This window comes from Eretmochelys imbricata, chromosome 1, assembly GCF_965152235.1.
Source record: "Eretmochelys imbricata isolate rEreImb1 chromosome 1, rEreImb1.hap1, whole genome shotgun sequence".
In the NCBI taxonomy this organism is placed as follows: domain Eukaryota; kingdom Metazoa; phylum Chordata; order Testudines; family Cheloniidae; genus Eretmochelys; species Eretmochelys imbricata.
In genome coordinates this window covers 126365847-126383673 of record NC_135572.1, presented here as the reverse complement: position 1 = coordinate 126383673, position 17827 = coordinate 126365847, and the positions used below count along the sequence as shown (strand labels likewise).

The window sequence follows — 17827 nt, the reverse complement described above, 5'->3', positions numbered from 1 at the left end:
AGGTGCAAACTGCTGTGTGGACATTCTGATTTGGGCTTGGGTGGCTGTTTTCAGTTTAGCTTAAATTTTAGGTTTAAGATAAACTGAAATAAGCCACTCCTGAAGTAAGAGCATTGTGCTTCTTTCACTGGTTTAACTAAATCCATTTAAAAGCCTATCTTAGGGTTTGTTTACATAGTGCAATGCACACTGCGGGGTGTGTGATTTCTAAAGCGCACTAATGTGTTGCACACTAACTGGTCCATGTAGACCCTGCTGATGTGCACTAAAAGTTCCCTAGTGCGCCTTAATGTAGTGCTGTTTGAAACACTAGGGAACTCTGGCCCTTAGTGTAGACAAGGCTCATTTTTAAGACCAACTTGATTACACTTGTTCTGAGCAGATTTAATTGACATGATGTATAAGATGGCGGTGTCCATAGGAACCTTTTATAGATTAGGGCTCTCAATGTTGCTAACACCAGTAGAGCTACCAGCATTTCTGACTCAGTGGTAGCAAAGGTAGAAATTTTAAAAAATGTTCCCTTAGTATTGACAAGAACTCTGTGCAAATGTGTTCTGTGAAAACAGACTCATGAAGCATGGTAAGAAATCCAGGAAAGAGACAGGAAACGAAAAGCTATCTGTTTACAGTTAATAACACTCCTTAGCTAGTCTAACAGATTAACACAGCATTGCTTGTTTTTTTCCCCTCCTTCTACATGGGTAGATTTCACACCTAAGACTTTTTGGTTGGCTTGTGCAAATGTGGTCTTCTACAGTTTCTCACACTGGAGAAAATAAGATAAATCAGCACCCTGTGATAACTAAAATGCTCTTTATTTGATGGAAATAAAGTTCTCTTGCAAATGTGGGTGGTTGTGCTTGAACTGGTGTATTCTCTGAGCTCAATCTTTTACAGGTCTCAGGCTCTGAGGTTTGGAATATGAGGGAGATGGTGACACTTATACATATGTTTTCACTGAAAAAAACAGTTGTGTTTTCACCTAAAGATAATTTGAGGTAACTAACTCAATGTAGAATCCTAGTGGAGACAAGGCACCGGTAGTTTTATCTTGACTTAGTTAGTTGAGGTCAACCCTATAGCCTCACCCGTAGCTTACCCTAATTAGCTACCTCAAGGTAGAAACTATAGTGCCTTGTCCATCTCCACTAGGATTTTACATTGAGAATGTAATGAAAAATAAGAACTATGGTTTTGTTTTCATTCTTCAAAGGCCAAAACATAGTAAGTAAGAAATGATGTAACTATTTAGTGTTAAATTTTCAGAAGTGCAAATCTGAATCCACAGGCATGTGCACAGAAGGCAGAATTGGCAGGTGCCCATAATTCTGGGGTTTTTTTAAAGGAAGGGAGGTAAAAGTTGGTGAAAATTAAGAGCTATACCCGTATGATAATATAACCACAAGCTTAGTGAGCAAAAATTGTGCCTTGATTGTTGCAGAGACATTTTCAAAAATACCCCAGGCATTAGGAAACAGCATAAGGCAGATGGCAGCAGAGGTCCCAATATAAAGCAGCACGATTAGTTCAGAAAAGGCTTGGGCCCAGATACACAGACTGAGGCATTGTGATGCTAAGAATAACAGTGCATAACTTTTAGGTGCCTAGAAAATCACAGGAACACATTATATACACTGCATGGGGAGAGATAGGAGCTTTACAACGTGATCCACAAAATCCAGCATGCTAGGCAGGGAGCCAGCTAAGCTAGCTAATGGGAGATGCCAATGACAGGGGTATGCACTAAGCCCTGTGGCTCTCTCCAAGATCAGTGCCTAACTCCAGAGAGGCACCCCTCTCTAGTTAGTGATCCATGAACAGGAACCCACTGCCCTCCTGGAGTCAGGTAGCTTAGGCACCTAAGTAGTTTCTTGCAGAAGTGAATTAGGTGCCTGTCTCGCTCCACATAAAACACCTGGAGAAGTAGGAGGTGATGCCCACCTAATAACTTTTAGCCCAGTGGTCAGAGCACTCATCTGGGATATGGGACACCCAGGTTCAATTCCTTTTACGGCTAATGGGAAGAAGGGAGCTGAACAGGGTCTCAGAAGAGGGCTCTAACCACTGAGCGGATAGTCAGATGTGGGGCTCCCTCAGTCCCTCCTGTTGAAGCTGTTCCAGTGTGGATAAATAATGAAAGGGTCATTGGAGGAGGGGCACTGGACCCTGGGTCTCCCATGTGGGTTCCTGAACCACCAGGGTACCACATCATTGCCACTCTCTTCCTCTCTGTTTCCGGCCTCATAACTATTTAAATATTTATCCACTTCCACAGTGGAACAGTCTCCCACAGCCCAGGCACCACCTTCTGCTGCTATCAGATTTTGCATGGGACCCAATCCAGTAGGTGGCCTCTGAGCACAACTACCGGGTCAGGCCCTGCACGCGAGTTAGGTAGGTAGACGCCTGTCTACCCCAACACCTATGTACTTTTGTGGATTGGGGCCTCAGTGACTATCCTGTGAAGGCAGGGCCCGCAAATATCACTGCCAGATGTGTGGCAAAGAGGGAAAGAAAAGGCACACAGCTCGAGAAGGGCAAAGAAATAAAAGGTGGTTATAGAAAAGGAGGAATCCTCTGAAAGAATCACTTTTCAGATTCAGCTGTCCAGCCAAGCTGTCAGTTAAGCCCCAACATAAATAAGTCCCATCACGTGCCTCTGAGAGCTGCCTTAACTGGGCCTATGTTCTCTCAGCTGTCATAACATGTGGGGAAAAACAGAGGATACAGAAATTGGTAATGAAAACTTTAACAGACGAAAACAGTAATACATTTGTAGAACAAGAAACAATTTACAATCCTGTTTTCTTCTTCCCTGTTTAAATTTAAACAGGAAAAACCGAATGGCAAATTAAAAGGATGAGACAATAGAAAAGGAAACAATAATCGGATGTTCAGTCCTCTCTCTCAGATCAGGTCCATCATTTGAGAGCTGCCGCAGAAGATATGACAGACAAAAACAGAAGACAAGACTTTAGAAAAAAGTACATTACAATAATGCAAACCCACTAACTAAGTAAAAAGAACAGGAGTACTTGTGGCACCTTAAAGACTAACAAATTTATTAGAGCATAAGCTATCGTGGGCTACAGCCCACTTCATTGGATGCATAGAATGGAACATATAGTAAGAAGAGATATATATATATATACATACAGAGAAGGTGGAAGTTGCCATACAAACTGTAAGAGGCTAATTAGTTAAGATGAGCTATTACTAGCAGGAGAAAAAAATTTTGTAGTGATAATCAAGATGGCCCATGTAGACAGTTGACAAGAAGGTGTGAGGCTACTTAACTTAGGGAAATAGATTCAATATGTGTAATGACCCAGCCACTCCCAGTCTCTATTCAAACCCAAGTTAATGGTATCTAGTTTGCATATTAATTCAAGCTCAACAGTTTCTCATTGGAGTCTGTTTCTGAAGCTTTTCTGTTGCAAAATTGCCACCTTTAAATCTTTTACTGAGTGGCCAGAAGGGTTGAAGTGTTCTCCTACCAGTTTTTGAATGTTATGATTCCTGACGTCAGATTTCTGTCCATTTATTCTTTTGCATAGAGACTGTCCAGTTTGGCCAATGTACATGGCAGAGGGGCATTACTGGCACATGATGGCATATATCACATTGGTAGATGTGCAGGTGAACGAGCCCCTGATGGCGTGGCTAATGTGATAAGGTCCTATGATGGTGTCACTTGAATAAATATGTGGCATGGGGCTTTGTTGCAAGGATAGGTTCCTGGGTTAGTGTTTTTGCTGTGTGTTGTGTGGTTGCTGGAGAGTATTTGCTTCAGGTTGGGGGGCTGTCTGTAAGCGAGGACTGGTCTGTCTCCCAAGATCTGTGAGAGTGAGGGATCATTTTTCAGGATAGGTTGTAAATCTTTGATGATGCGCTGGAGAGGTTTTAGTTGGGGGCTGAAGGTGACAGCTAAGGCGTTCTGTTATTTTCTTTGTTGGGCTTGTCCTGTAGTAGGTGACTTCTGGGTACTCTTCTGGCTCTGTCAATCTGTTCTTTCACTTCAGCAGGTGGATACTGTAGTTTTAAGAATGCTTAATAGAGATCTTGTAGGTGTTTGTCTCTGTCTGAGGGGTTGGAGCAAATGTGGTTGTATCTTAGAGCTTGGCTGTAGACAACGGATCGTGTGGTGTGTCCTGGATGGAAGCTGGAGGCATGTAGGTAAGTATAGTGGTCAGTAGGTTTCTGGTATGGGGTGGTGTTTATGTGACCATCGCTTATTAGCACAGTAGTGTCCAGGAAATGGACTGCTTGTATAGATTGGTCTAGGCTGAGGTTGATGGTGGGATGGAAATTGTTGAAATCATGGTGGAATTCCTCAAGGGCTTCTGTTCCATGGGTCCAGATGATGAAGATGTCATCAACGTAGCGCAAGTAGAGTAGGGGCATTAGGGGACGAGAGCTAAGGAAGCGTTGTTCTAAGTCAGCCATAAAAATGTTGGCATACTGCGGGGCCATGCGAGTACCCATAGCTGTGCCGCTGATTTGAAGGTATACATTGTCCCCAAATGTGAAATAGTTATGGGTGAGGACAAAGTCACAAAGATCAGCCACCAGGTTTGCCAGGACATTATTGGGGATACTGTTCCTGACGGCTCGTAGTCCATCTTTGTGTGGAATGTTGGTGTAGAGGGCTTCTACATCCATAGTGGCCAGGAGGGTGTTTTCTGGAAGATCACAGGTAGACTGTAGTTTCCTCAGGAAGTCAGTGGTGTCTCGAAGATAGCTGGGAGTGCTGGTACCGTAGGGCCTGAGGAGAGAGTCCACATAGCTGGACAATCCTGCTGTTAGGGTGCCAATGCCTGAGATGATGGGGCGTCCAGGATTTCCAGGTTTATGGATCTTGGGTAGCAAATAGAATACCCCTGGTCGGGGTTCTAGGCATGTGTCTGCACAGAGCTGTTCCTGTGCTTTTTCAGGGAGTTTCTTGAGCAGATGGTGTAGTTTCTTTTGGTAATCCTCAGTGGGATCAGAGGATAATGGCCTGTAGAATGTGGAGTTAGAGAGCTTCCTAGCAGCCTCTTGTTCATATTCCAACTTATTCATGATGACAACAGCACCTCCTTTGTCAGCCTTTTTGATTATGATGTCAGAGTTGTTCCTGAAGCTGTTGATGGCGTTGTGTTCAGCATGGCTGAGGTTATGGGGCAAGCGATGCTGCTTTTCCACAATTTCAGCCTGTGCACACCGACGGAAGCACTCTATGTAGAAGTCCAGTCTGCTGTCTCGACCTTCAGGAGGAGTCCACCTAGAATCCTTCTTTTTGTAGTGTTGGTAGGGAGGTCTCTGTGGATTAGTATGTTGTTCAGAGGTGTGTTGGAAATATTCTTTGAGTCAGAGACGTCGAAAGAAGGATTCTAGGTCACCACAGAACTGTATTATGTTTGTGGGCCTGGAGGGACAAAAGGAGAGGCCCCGAGATAGGACAGATTCTTCTGCCGGGGTAAGAGTATAGCTGGAAAGATTAACAATATTGTTAGGTGGGTTAAGGGAACTACTGTTGTGGCTCCTTGTGGCATGTAGTAGTTTAGAAAGTTTAGTGTCCTTTTTCCTTTGTAGAGAAGCAAAGTTTGTGTTGTAAATGGCTTGTCTAGTTTTTGTAAAATCTATCTATGAGGAAGTTTGAGTGGAAGGTTGTTTTTTTATAAGACTATCCAATTTTGAGAGCTCATTCTTAATCTTTCCCTGTTTGCTGTGTAAGATGTTGATCAGGTGGTTTTGCAGTTTCTTTGAGAGTGTATGGCACAATCTCTCAGCATAGTCTGTGTGATATGTAGATTGTAATGGATTTTTTACCTTTAGTCCTTTCGGTATGATGTCCATCCGTTTGCATTTGGAATTAAGATGATGTCTGTCTGTATCTGTACGAGTTTTTTCATGAAGTTTTTTCATGAAGCCATCACCTCATTTTGTGGCTATCCCAGATTACGGGAGAAAAAGCTTAGATTCAAGGTCTCTATGGTAGTTTTCTCTGGCTAAATCATTGCTGCAAATATAGTGTGTTGTCACATTGAGATAGCTATCTTAATGTAAAATGCTAGTGTAAACAAGGGCACATGTCATTTTTATTTCTATAGCTAGACTAGGGCAATGCTAGGCCCCTCACTTAGGTGGTATAGCTCCGTATAGTGATGAAAATAATCAAAGTAAAAGATACAATGCCTTGTCTCCACTAGGATTTTACATCAAGCTAGCTATCTCCATGTGAAAACACACCGTTGTTTTTTTCAGTGGAGACAGAGCTTTAGTAACTTTGCAATAACCAAACCCTGGGGTGATAAACATCTCTGCCTCTGAGTTTATTTACAATCACTCACCAGTTATTAATTTGGGCCCCGTTGCAGTAAAGCACACACTTAATTTTAAGCATATGCTTATGTCCATCCTTATTCAACAAAGCACATAAGCCCATTCTTTAGTTTAATGGGACGTAAGCATGTATTTAGTGCTTTACTGAATCAGGACCTAAAAGCAGGCCATACTATATTACAGGAAGAGAAACTGAGATGTGATAATGAGGTTCTTTTCTTCTCTTTTTCTCCTTTGAAAACCCCTTGCTCTACCTAGCTATCTATCGGGTATTTCTAACTCCTCTTGCAGTATGGTATCTCTCCCTGCAACTACTCCATCTTCCTCACACACAATCAGAAAAGGAAATTCGTTCACTTGGAATACTGTGCCTCATTCACCAAATGCCCTGTCACCAACCTAGTGATCCAGAGGTTCCATGTAGAATTAAATCCTCAGCTGAATATTTACCAACTGTGTGGTTTTCATTATGTTTTGTCCTTGTTTGCTTATTTTTAGGCAACCAGCCCATCTTCCAGGGATGGAACAATGTCCTCAATACATATGCAACCAATAAAAAGTCTTCTGTGTTGCTTAACGTTTAAGCTTTTCATTTAGTTCGATGTATTTATTTTATCAGGCTGTTATAAATGTCTTATAGAATAAGAGTAAATTGAAAGGCATTCTACTACCTGATCTCAAGATTTCACTTGCCTTTGATGATCAGTCAGAGATATTACAGGAAAAGTAAAGAATATCTTGTGCTCTCTTGTTATAAGAAAAACAGGGTTTCTCAAATACTCCAGTGCTCTCGGATTATCTCCAACTCAGAGGCATATGACGTGAGACAGACCTGTAAGGATACCTAGCAGCAAGTTGCCAGGTTTCACTACAGAGGAAATGTGGATTCCTTGGGAGTGAGGGAGAGATGGTGCCAGAACTTGTCAGTGTGAAATCTTATTAGTTTTGGATAGGCTTAGACTGAAGCATCCAATCCAAACCTGAACTCAAAAACTTTGTAGATTCACCCAAGACTGAGTATTTACTGTGCAGTTGATAGATTTCCACTCCATACGGCTAAATGCAGTGCCTTGCATAATGACAGGTTTCAGAGTAACAGCCGTGTTAGTCTGTATGCGCAAAAAGAAAAGGAGTACTTGTGGCACCTTAGAGACTAACCAATTTATTTGAGCATCCGATGAAGTGAGCTGTAGCTCACGAAAGCTTATGCTCAAATAAATTGGTTAGTCTCTAAGGTGCCACAAGTACTCCTTTTCTTTTTGCGCATACAGACTAACACGGCTGTTACTCTGAAACCAGTATTTATTGTGTCAGTCATAATTTTCACATGTGCACTTGGTGATGTATTATTAACTGGAAGAGAACAAATGTGTGAGAGGAAAACCATCTCTTCTATTTAGCACCTTCATATGAGAAAGTAGACATTTCTTTTGGTGTTACCCTACTGTGAGAAAAAGCCCACAGTCCCATCTTCTTTCTATATTTCCCATTTGGGTAAGGGTATTGCTGTTATTGTGTGATTTACATTTGACTGCCAATTGGAGGGGGGGTGGGGAATTACAGATCCTGTCACCAGATCTAACATGCAGGTGGTCGTCTTTACTGGCACACCAGAAGAAAAATTTGATTTTACTTAAGCTACAAAGAGCTATGGTATTGGGATGTGGCTGACCAGAGACAAGTATGATCAGAAGAAATCCCTTCTATGCTACAACTTCAGGGTGCTTATGAAGACTCAGGCAGCATCTTAACATCAGAAGTTAACTGAAATAAATCAACCCATATAACCCTCCATAAAAGTCCATATTAAGACAAGAGGAAGCTTAACTGCTTAAAACACCTGTCTTTTGATATCTGACAACCCAGAAATTGAGAGGAATGGCAATGAGACTTTTGTTCCCTTTTCTCTTCCACATTTGAAAACCCCTTAGTCAGATGATCTGTCTAATTAGTGATCCTTTCTAATGCACCTGTCACCAAGGTACAAGCACAACCATGACATTTTCACATGAATATTTTTGTGGCTCAACTATGTGTAAAGTTTAAAATTTCAAATAGTTCTGGGACAAATTCTCCCCATTCAACCCATGCAATTCCACTAATTTCAATTGGGTTGGAAGGATATAACTGAAGGAAAAGTCTTCAGCGGTAAGAAAAATATGCAGCGAATAAACCCAACTCTAACCCTAATCCGGTTTTAAACACAAAAATTACTACAATTATTTTTTAACTTCACATATTAAATTTAAGTTAAACAACAGGTGACAGAAAAGACTGTGGTAGGTAGGAGGTCATAAAAATTGTACAGAAAAGCATGAAAATATACATACCAAACAAAACCAGGCACAATATAGGGACAATTAAACTAGATCAACCCACTTCAGGCAACTGCCATTGAATGTATCTATGTTAAGAAAAGTAATCAAAGAGGAAGGATAGTCTGCTGGTTAGGGAAATTGCCAAAGACTCGAGAAACCTGGGTTTAGCTGCCAGATTTATCAAAGATTTCTGGTGTGGCCTTGGGCAAGTCATTTAGTTTCTCTGTGCCTCAATTCCCTTTCTGAAAGATGGGGATAGAAAAGCTGCATGTGTTATGCAGAGGGCAGAGTAGATGATCATGATGCTCCCTTCTAGATTTAAAGCCTATGAGAAAGCTGATCAGACTTCTGCACATTTTCCTCTGGTTTCAGTCATTCTTGTCATCTGTTCATCCAGTGCCTACTTATGTCATATGCCACTGTGGCCTTGATCCAGTAGGCGCTTAAGCACAGTGCCATTAGCTTATACTCACATGCTTTAAGTTACACATCCGTATAAAGATTTGCTGGATCAGAGCCTACAATAAATGTTTTCCTGTAAAAGCCATGGACAGCCGGAGTGGGGAGAGAGACTTCTGCACGTGCTGCACTTCTTCAACAGTTTTGTGTCAGGAAGTGACTTGGCAATTCCCTCTTAAAAACAGAGGGCCAGTTTCACTCCTGGTGTAACTCCACTGGCAAGAATGAAATTCAGCTGTGATGAATTTGCCCCCAAGGGTTTTGTGCAATTGTGATCATGGGATGCAGTTATTTCTTGGCATGTGTTAATTTCTTTTCATGTGAACTGCATATTAGACCTCATCTCTGGATTCTTGTAGAGTCTACCTCTAAACTGCCTTGTTCTGTGTCTCAGATTGCTTAGCATGACTCAAAACTACTGTGGCTAGAAACCCCAAAAGGACAAATAGCAATAACTGATGTTATCTGTTTGCTACAGACCCTTATTAGTATCAAATCTTTTTTAGTACATTTGAATTATCTTAGGTTAAAAGTATTTCAAGGCTGCTAACTCTAAAAAAAAAATTGGGAATTTAAGGCTATACAGGGCTCATACTCTCAGCCCCCTTCCTCCTGTCTTTGTAGCCCCTCATCACGCCTTGTCTGATTTTAGCTCGTAAAGTCTTTGGGGCAACAGTCATATATTTTAGTCTATTTTGGCAGACGTCTAGAAAGTTTTGGGGCACTATGAGAAATAACTAATAATTAATAAAACAGTCATCAATAGTTGCCACCAGCTGGATGTAGCGGGTCCTACAGGCCTCTCTACACTACTATCAGTCCCCGCCGCTGCCAGCTGCATTAGCCTTGGCCTCATTCTGGGCCACAGTTATGTCCACCATAGAGCTCTTCCACTGTTGTGTGCAGTGTTGTTGTAGCCGTGTGAGTCCCAGGATATAAGAGAGACAAGGTGAGTGACGTAATATCTTTTATTAGACCAACTTCTGTTGGTGAGAGAGACAAGCTTACACAGAGCTTTTCTTCAGGTCTGGGAAATATACTGAGTGTTTTCCAGACCTGAAGAAGAGCTCTGTGTGGCTCGAAAACTTGTCTCTCTCACCAACAGAAGTTGGTCCAATAAAAGATATCACTTCACCTACCTTGTCTCATCACAGAGATAACTTTTGGTCTGTCATTTCCCTTTCTCTTCTTTGGCTGCAATGCATTCACACCTTTGACCCCACTCTGTTGTTGGACAAACATAGGAATATAAAGTGGGAATGGTAAAGGGCAACCAGAATTTGGGAGTGAAATCCTGGCCTCACTGAAGTTAATGGCAGTTTTGCCATGACTTCAATAGGGCTAGGATTTCACACTAAATATTTCCCAGAGCGATGTAATGACAGTTCAGTTCAAAACTAACTTGAAATGTGAACATAAATAATGCTATTGTTTTACTTTTAATTAACAGGGAAAATGTATTGTTAACTATTGTTTTGACATATCTCTTCTCTTTATATTTGCCCTTTAGATTTTAACTGAACTCTCATGATATGATCCAGAAGGCTTTTAAGAATCAACAGTGTCGTTTTCCATAATGCCTACAAATACATCCCAACTGGATGATGAAACAATGGCCATGCTTCAGAACAGAGCTATTGCAATCACCCTCCCAGCTGTGTACTCCTTGGTGGCCCTCATCAGCATCCCTGGGAATCTGTTCTCGCTTTGGGTGCTCTGCTGCCATATCAAACCCAAGACACCCTCAGTTATCTTCATGATTAACCTTAGCATCACAGACCTCACACTGGCTTGCTGCTTTCCCTTCCAGATTGTCTATCACATCAAGAACAACAACTGGATCTTTGGTAAGAGCCTTTGCAGCTTAGTCACAGTGATGTTCTACTCAAACATGTATTCTTCCATACTCACCATGACCTGCATTAGCATAGAGCGGTTCTTGGGAGTGGTGTATCCAATGAAGTTAGTCAAGTGGAGAAGAAAGAGATATGCACTTGCTGCCTGCTTGGGCATGTGGGCCGTTTTGCTGTTGGCCCTATACCCACTGGCAAGCACAGATCTGACCTATGAAGTAAAACCACTAGGGATCATAACTTGTTTCGATGTGCTCAAATGGGACATGCTGCCCAATGTTATAGCATGGGCAACCTTTCTTCTGACGCTGTTTGTTCTTTTCTTCCTGATCCCATTCATAGTGACAGTAGCCTGCTACATTGGCACTATTCGGAAGCTCATTCAGACCTCTAGCAGATCCGGTAGCAGGCAGAAGACTAGGTCTATTTACCTGGCTGCAATTGTCCTCTTGGTATTCATCACTTGCTTCGCCCCTAATAACTTTATTCTACTTGTGCACATGATCAGCCGTCTCTTTTTCCACAAGAGTTTATACCCTGCTTACAAGCTCACCCTATGCCTCAGTTGCCTGAACATCTGTATAGATCCATTCATTTACTATTTTGCATCCAAAGAATTTTATCAGAAATTCATGCAGGTAATAGGTCATAAGGTACTGCTCACTGACAGTCTGGAGACCAGAAGAGAAAGCTTATTCTCTGGCAGGACAATGTCGGCCAGGTCAATGTCAAGTGGGCCTATGGAAGGGTTAGATGGAGTTAAGGTATGTTTGCAAAGGCAAGAAAGTGTTTTTTAACTACAGACTTCAAATCAGATGTGGGAAGGTGATAGCAAGTTCTCAGTGGAGAAAGAAAGGGATTTTTTGTAAACCATTTTCTGAAAAAAACATCAATGCCCATAGCAACAATAGTCCAACCAATTGAACAGCAAGTATCTCACACATGTCTGAAATCAATAACCACTTACTGGGAAGGAAAAGAGAAGGAGTAAGATGAACCAAAATTATCAAAGGAAGAAAGTGATCCAGTCCAAGTCCAGTGACAAAACTGACAAACAAGGATGAAGACAGAATTAATTCTACTGAACACTTCTGAATATGATTGGAAAGCAAGGACAAACCAAAAATACTTTCAGATTCCGATATCTCAGTGCTTAGCCAAATACTCATGGATCTCACTTATTATACTAAAGGAAAATAATGTTCAAGTGGGTTTGGGAGCAGGGAGTTGCCTTTGTAAATAATATGTTAATTGTTTATAGAGGCATGAGTTTCTCTTTTGTGTTGTTGCAGAAAAAGAATGTATATATCTTGCCATTTTATCATGAATACATTATGTGTAGCCACTATGAACTCATCACAACACTTATATATCACTTGCTTGATTTATACACAGCCTAACCTAACCACATTAACCTTCAAAGAGGTTAGCTTGGTTAATAGTTATTTATTTCAATTTCGTCTATCGAAATATCTCGTAAAATGAAGTAAAAAAGAAAGACCAACGTCAGTACCCTAAACCACATCAATGCCCCAGCTGCTGAGTGGGTTACATCATTGTTAGAGCTATACATTTCTAAGGAGGGAGGTGAAATTCAGGTGGCTTACATGGCAATTTTCTCACAATGACCCACTACACTAATATTGCTGAGCTGGCATTCACTTAACTTAGTTTATTTGTTTGTTTTACAATGGGCCAAACTCTATGGTCCTGCATTGAATACAGTTCCCATTGTAGTCAATGGGACTATTGCTTTATGTAGTTTATGGACAGTATTTTTGCTTTCCTCTAGGAGCTAGTTCAGATAATGGTTCAGAGTCTCATCTGGTGTAAAGGGGAGTAATCCCATTTATCTCAATTGCATTACGCCAATATAACAAGCTGAAGATTTGTCTCCCAAATCTTGGCATTACCTCATTTGCTTTTGATACTTTACATGTCTGGACTACAGGTTTTACAGACAGACAGACAGAAAGGCAGGCACTGGGCAGTTGAAATTTACCAGCCTTCCTGCAGCTAGCTCATGTATTATTAGTGCAGTGGCATGTTCAGACCCTCAGTATCCTGTCCCAATGTATTGTATCATACCATGCTTCTCCTCATATCTCAGCAATTGAATGGTTGCTTAGAAATACAATAAAACAGCATCTACATTTTTCTTTTTAATCTCAAAACACTTTTTTTCCTATTTTTTTATTTGAAATTCTGCATAATTTCAACACTCATTAAAATGAGGAGCTAATGACACTTGTTAGAGCCAAGCAAGAGTTTGGCCCTCACCACTGGGCCAAAAAACCTCAACAATACTTCTAATATCCTAGAGCTTGATCTAACTCTCAGTGAACTCAGCAGGAAACTTACCACTGACATTGATATGACATCGGATCAGGCCTCAAGAAATTGGCCAGCCTGGAGCAGTGACGGCCAGCTATGTGAACTGTGTGGTAGCTCCGTAACATGGACAAAAATATTTAAAAGGTACTAGATTAGACCACTAAAATTTATCTGCCTTTTCATCTAAAGTATGATTCAAACTCAGCAATCCAAATGTTATTAGTTCCATACATTAGCCTTGTGCACCATCTACCTTCTAGCCTGTGCTTTGTTATAGTCACTGGATAACCAAAAAATATGTTTGAGAATTTATAAGGATTTTTCCTACCTATTATCCTCCCTGTCAAATAGTCAAGTACTGATGGAGATTACAACCAAGATGAAAAGCAATGCATATTAGTGATTTATGGTGGAACCTCAGAGTTAGGAAAACCTTGGGAATGGAAGTTGTTTGTAACTCTGAAATGTTTGTAACTGTAAACAAAACATTATGGTGGTTCTTTCAAAAGTTTACAACTGAACACTGACTTGATACAGTTTTGAAACTTTACTATGCAGAAGAAATAAGCTGCTTTAACCATCTTAATTTAAATGAAACAAGCATAGAAACAGTTTCCTTACCTTGTCAAATCTTTTTTTTAAACTTTCCCTTTATCTTTTTAGTAGTTTAACACAGTACTGTACTCTATTTGTTTGGGGGGGGCAGGTTGTTTGTTTTTTGGTTGGTTGGTTGGTTTTGGTTTTTTGTGTGTGTCTTTGCTGGTGCCTGATTGCCTACTTCTGGTTCCAAAGGAGGTCTTTGGTTGACTGATCAGTTCGTAACCCTGGTGTTCGTAACTCTGAGGTTCTACTATAGTTCTAAAGTTAACTGAAGTGTTTTATGTCACTTCTCAGTAATATTTTTAAGCAGTCCATGAAAACTCTGCTTATCTTTAAAAAATACACTGCACATTAACTTTCTTTAAGCACATGGAAACTTATCTGATATGGAACCCACTGAAAGAAAGAAAGAAAGAAAGAAAGAAAAGATAAAAGTACTAATTTTTACTAATAAAGTACACAATGAAAGCACAATGTTTTTTAAAAATTAATACTCAAAAAAGGGAGGACACACATTATGTGAATTTGAGGCATTTGGATACGTACTCTATTTACTTACAGTGTATGAGAAGATTTTCAGAGCAGATTCTCTTTAACCCATCCCACATTCATCATCTAGAAATTCAGTGAGTTTATTTATGTCTTGCAAATGTGCTTAAGGTTTAGTAGCACATGGTTTCACTTTGCTATTTGAGTTATTCAGCCATCAGCTTTTAAGAATTCCAGCATTCTTGTTACCAAATCGGTGTTCTATACTTAGGATGGCAGCAATTTTGCTCTGGATTACATATTTAAATATCCAGGGGGTTTTAAATGCAAATATTGTCCAATTAAAAATTGGTAATTTCCCCTAGCTCTAGGGCAGATTTTTTGATGTGCTTCAGTTAGGGCCCAATCCTGTCAGGGACTGAATGCTCTCAACTGTCACTCACTTCAAAAGGAGTTTGACGGTGCAGAAACTTTGCAGGATCAGACCCTCACAGATTTATGGTTTCAGAAATGCTGAAATGGTCTTTCTGAAATAAAAAAGGTCAGTCCCAAGTGACTGAAAATGCTCTGTCCCTCATCCCCACACAGCCCTGCAGACCATTCCATCTTTCTTCTGGTGCTACCTGACAATAAATCAGAAGGATGTCTCAATCAGGTGCCAGGACAGTTGATTGTTCACCACATTATCTATTAAATAACCACTATGGGCTAGATCTTGGACTCCCTGTTCAGACAAAACTCCCATCAAAGTCAGTGCGGCTGTTGCCTGACTGAAGAACATTGCATCTGGCTCTATGTACATAGTCTTTAGGACTTGGTAGTGCATGTTGTGAAGGTAATTTGCTATGAAATGTATTTCTGTTTTCATAAAGAGCAGTCTGGGGAGTTGTTCTTTGAACCATTGAAAATATTCTCTTGCCACAAAGTTTTACCTTGTCACCCTTCATGTTCAACATGAATACAAGGCCATTTAGGAGGTTTGTGAGGAGGCATGGGATACATCTACGTTTTGAGCTAGAGGTGTAATTTCCAGCTCAGGTAAACATATACATGCTCTCTTTGATTGAGCTAGCACACTAAAAACAGAAGCACAGTGGTGGTGGCAAGGGCAGCAGGATAACTTAGTTACGTTAAGTACCATACCACTTGAGACCCTAGGTACGTGCTTGGGGTGACTAGCCCATCCCAGCTTAGCCACACTGATATTTTCCGCTTGCTAACTCAATCACAGCTGGGGTGCGCACATCTACATAAGCTCAACATGGCATCTGCAGTCTGAAGTGCGGAGGTAGCCCTTGCAGACAGTGCTTTCACTGCGGGGGAATGTAGGCTTCTAAGTTGGACCTTTTGTTTATTAATTGTTTGGATAGTTGATTACATTTTGGGATGACTGTATAGGGTTCTAATTTCTTTGTATTTGCTTTATGATATTGCTGTGAAGATGCTTAGGGTAGTTAATAAAATAAAGGCAAACATTTTAAGAATTATGCCTGTGTGTGTGTTTACAAGGTAGGAGTTGCTCCCAAACTTGTAACAGGGCAGCTAAATATGAACTAACAGGAGTTTGTTTTCCATTTCTATTATGTTTTTAGGTTATTTTTTTCCTTTAAAGCCTTCTCTGTTTTCCCAAGCGCCTTAAAAGCTGAATATTTTGCATTTCTGGTCACTTCTTTTTTTCCTTACAGAAACCAGGGCCAGTATTAACATTCACACTTTCCTCAATCAAACTTGTAAAGCAGATTTTAAAAATACCACAAAACTTGACCCTTGCAAAGGCCTGGGCAGTCCCTGCACACCCTCAGTGTGGCACTGCAGGTGCGCCCTACCTTAATTTCCCCTAACTGGCAACACTGCATTCACTGTAACAGACTGGGGCAAGGAGAAGCCAATGCATATGAACAAATAGCACCTCCCCTTTTTAATAAGGCTTCAGAACAGGAGCTATTAAAACAATTCATAAGGTCCTCACCTCAGGACTTTGGTTCAGAGCTCCCAAGCTTAACATCCATAAAACAAAGTCTCTGAGCCTGCTCTGCTAGAGCATGAGAGACGCTTCCCACCCCTCTCCCCCATACATAACTTCTACTCTCTTCTCCCTGACTTGGCTTCCTCTGCCTATTTATATAGCCCAGGCCTTCTTGATTACATCCCAGGCTGTCCCAGCTATAGGCTCCTGTCTGTTCCTTAAAGGGGTAGTATTCTCTTGCGCAAACCTACATTCAGATTTTCCTCACTTGTATGGAAGCAACACTCCGGTATCTTTTTTCTTCATTTCATTGCAGTTTGCAAATAAATATTAATGTTCAGTATCTGTGAGTTTTTGATGTTCCTTAGTGGTAAAGAGTCATCAAAAATACATTCAGCTATATGTGTTAATTTATATTGTATACATTGTTCAATGTATCAAATGCAAAAAGGCTTTATAGATGACACTGTTGCAACCTGGTCTAGTCCCATTCTCCGAACCAATACCAACCTTGTGAGTGAAACCACTCAATCCCTAAGCCCCCCGGGTCTGGGCAGTGACTGGTCACTCTTCCTAGGTGAGGGTCACGCAGGTGCACACTACAGGTGCAGATTACATGTCTGACATCCTTCTTGGCAGCAGGACCCTGCTGATCAGCCACCTAAACCCTGGAACCAGTGCCACAGCCCCCCGTCCCCAGTTACTTAGACATGTGCCCCACGAAGTCCACCTAGCTGGGTGATCCCTAGTTTCTCAAGTTACTCTGTTCAAGGACCACATGGCAGGTAAAGTAAGGGACACAGCCTTAGTTTCTTAAACCCACATTTTACTCTTAGACTGCACAAAGCAAAAGATCTAAGCAAAACAACAAACACCTGAATGCAGTCCCACACCAGACTTATTTAATCTCTGCTCTTGATCCAAGGTCTGTCCATGTTCTGGCTAGGAGAGACTCCCTTTTCTCCCCTGCAGCAGTGGTCACTCCCTTTGCTTTACTTTTAAAAGCAATTTCTGACACCTTTTCCTGCTTCACTTCTTATGCTAGGCTTTTCCATTCTCCAACCCGCTTCTCTGGGCTGCTGTGCATAAACATTGCTAACAGTTAATGGTTCCGCTAGTAGCCCCCTATTGCTCCTCCAGGGTAAGGCTATTCAAGATAGATGGCACTGTTTCAGCTTCTCAGACATCAGCCTGGTCTACACATACATTTTGCTGGCATAGCTATCTTGGTCAGGTATGTGATTTCTCCCCCACCTCTGACTGATGTAGTACACCAGAAAAAGCCCAACTGTAGATGCAGTCATGCCAGTAAAAAAGTCAATTTGCTAGTATTGCTTACTTTTTCGGGGAACTGGTATTAAAGAATTCTTTATCCAGTGTAAGTTAAATCTCCACTAGGGAGATTTGTTGGTATAGCTTTACTGGCAAATTCTTTCAAGTGTAGCCAATTCTATAATCTGTGTTCTGTCCCAAAATGGAAG

General features: G+C 41.1%; 1 protein-coding gene across 3 annotated transcripts in view; it reads left to right on the top strand.

Moving 5' to 3' along the window:
* Window positions 1-14326, top strand: part of LOC144264023 (P2Y purinoceptor 8-like) — a 43561-nt gene extending 29235 nt beyond the window's left edge. For all 3 annotated transcript variants that reach the window (XM_077815265.1, XM_077815249.1, XM_077815256.1), the window contains one exon: window positions 10615-14326. In XM_077815265.1, coding sequence (XP_077671391.1) covers window positions 10681-11754 — 1074 coding nt within the window. In that variant the 5' untranslated portion in view covers window positions 10615-10680 and the 3' untranslated portion in view covers window positions 11755-14326. The remainder of the gene's footprint in view (window positions 1-10614) is intronic.
* Window positions 14327-17827: the final 3501 nt, after the last annotated feature.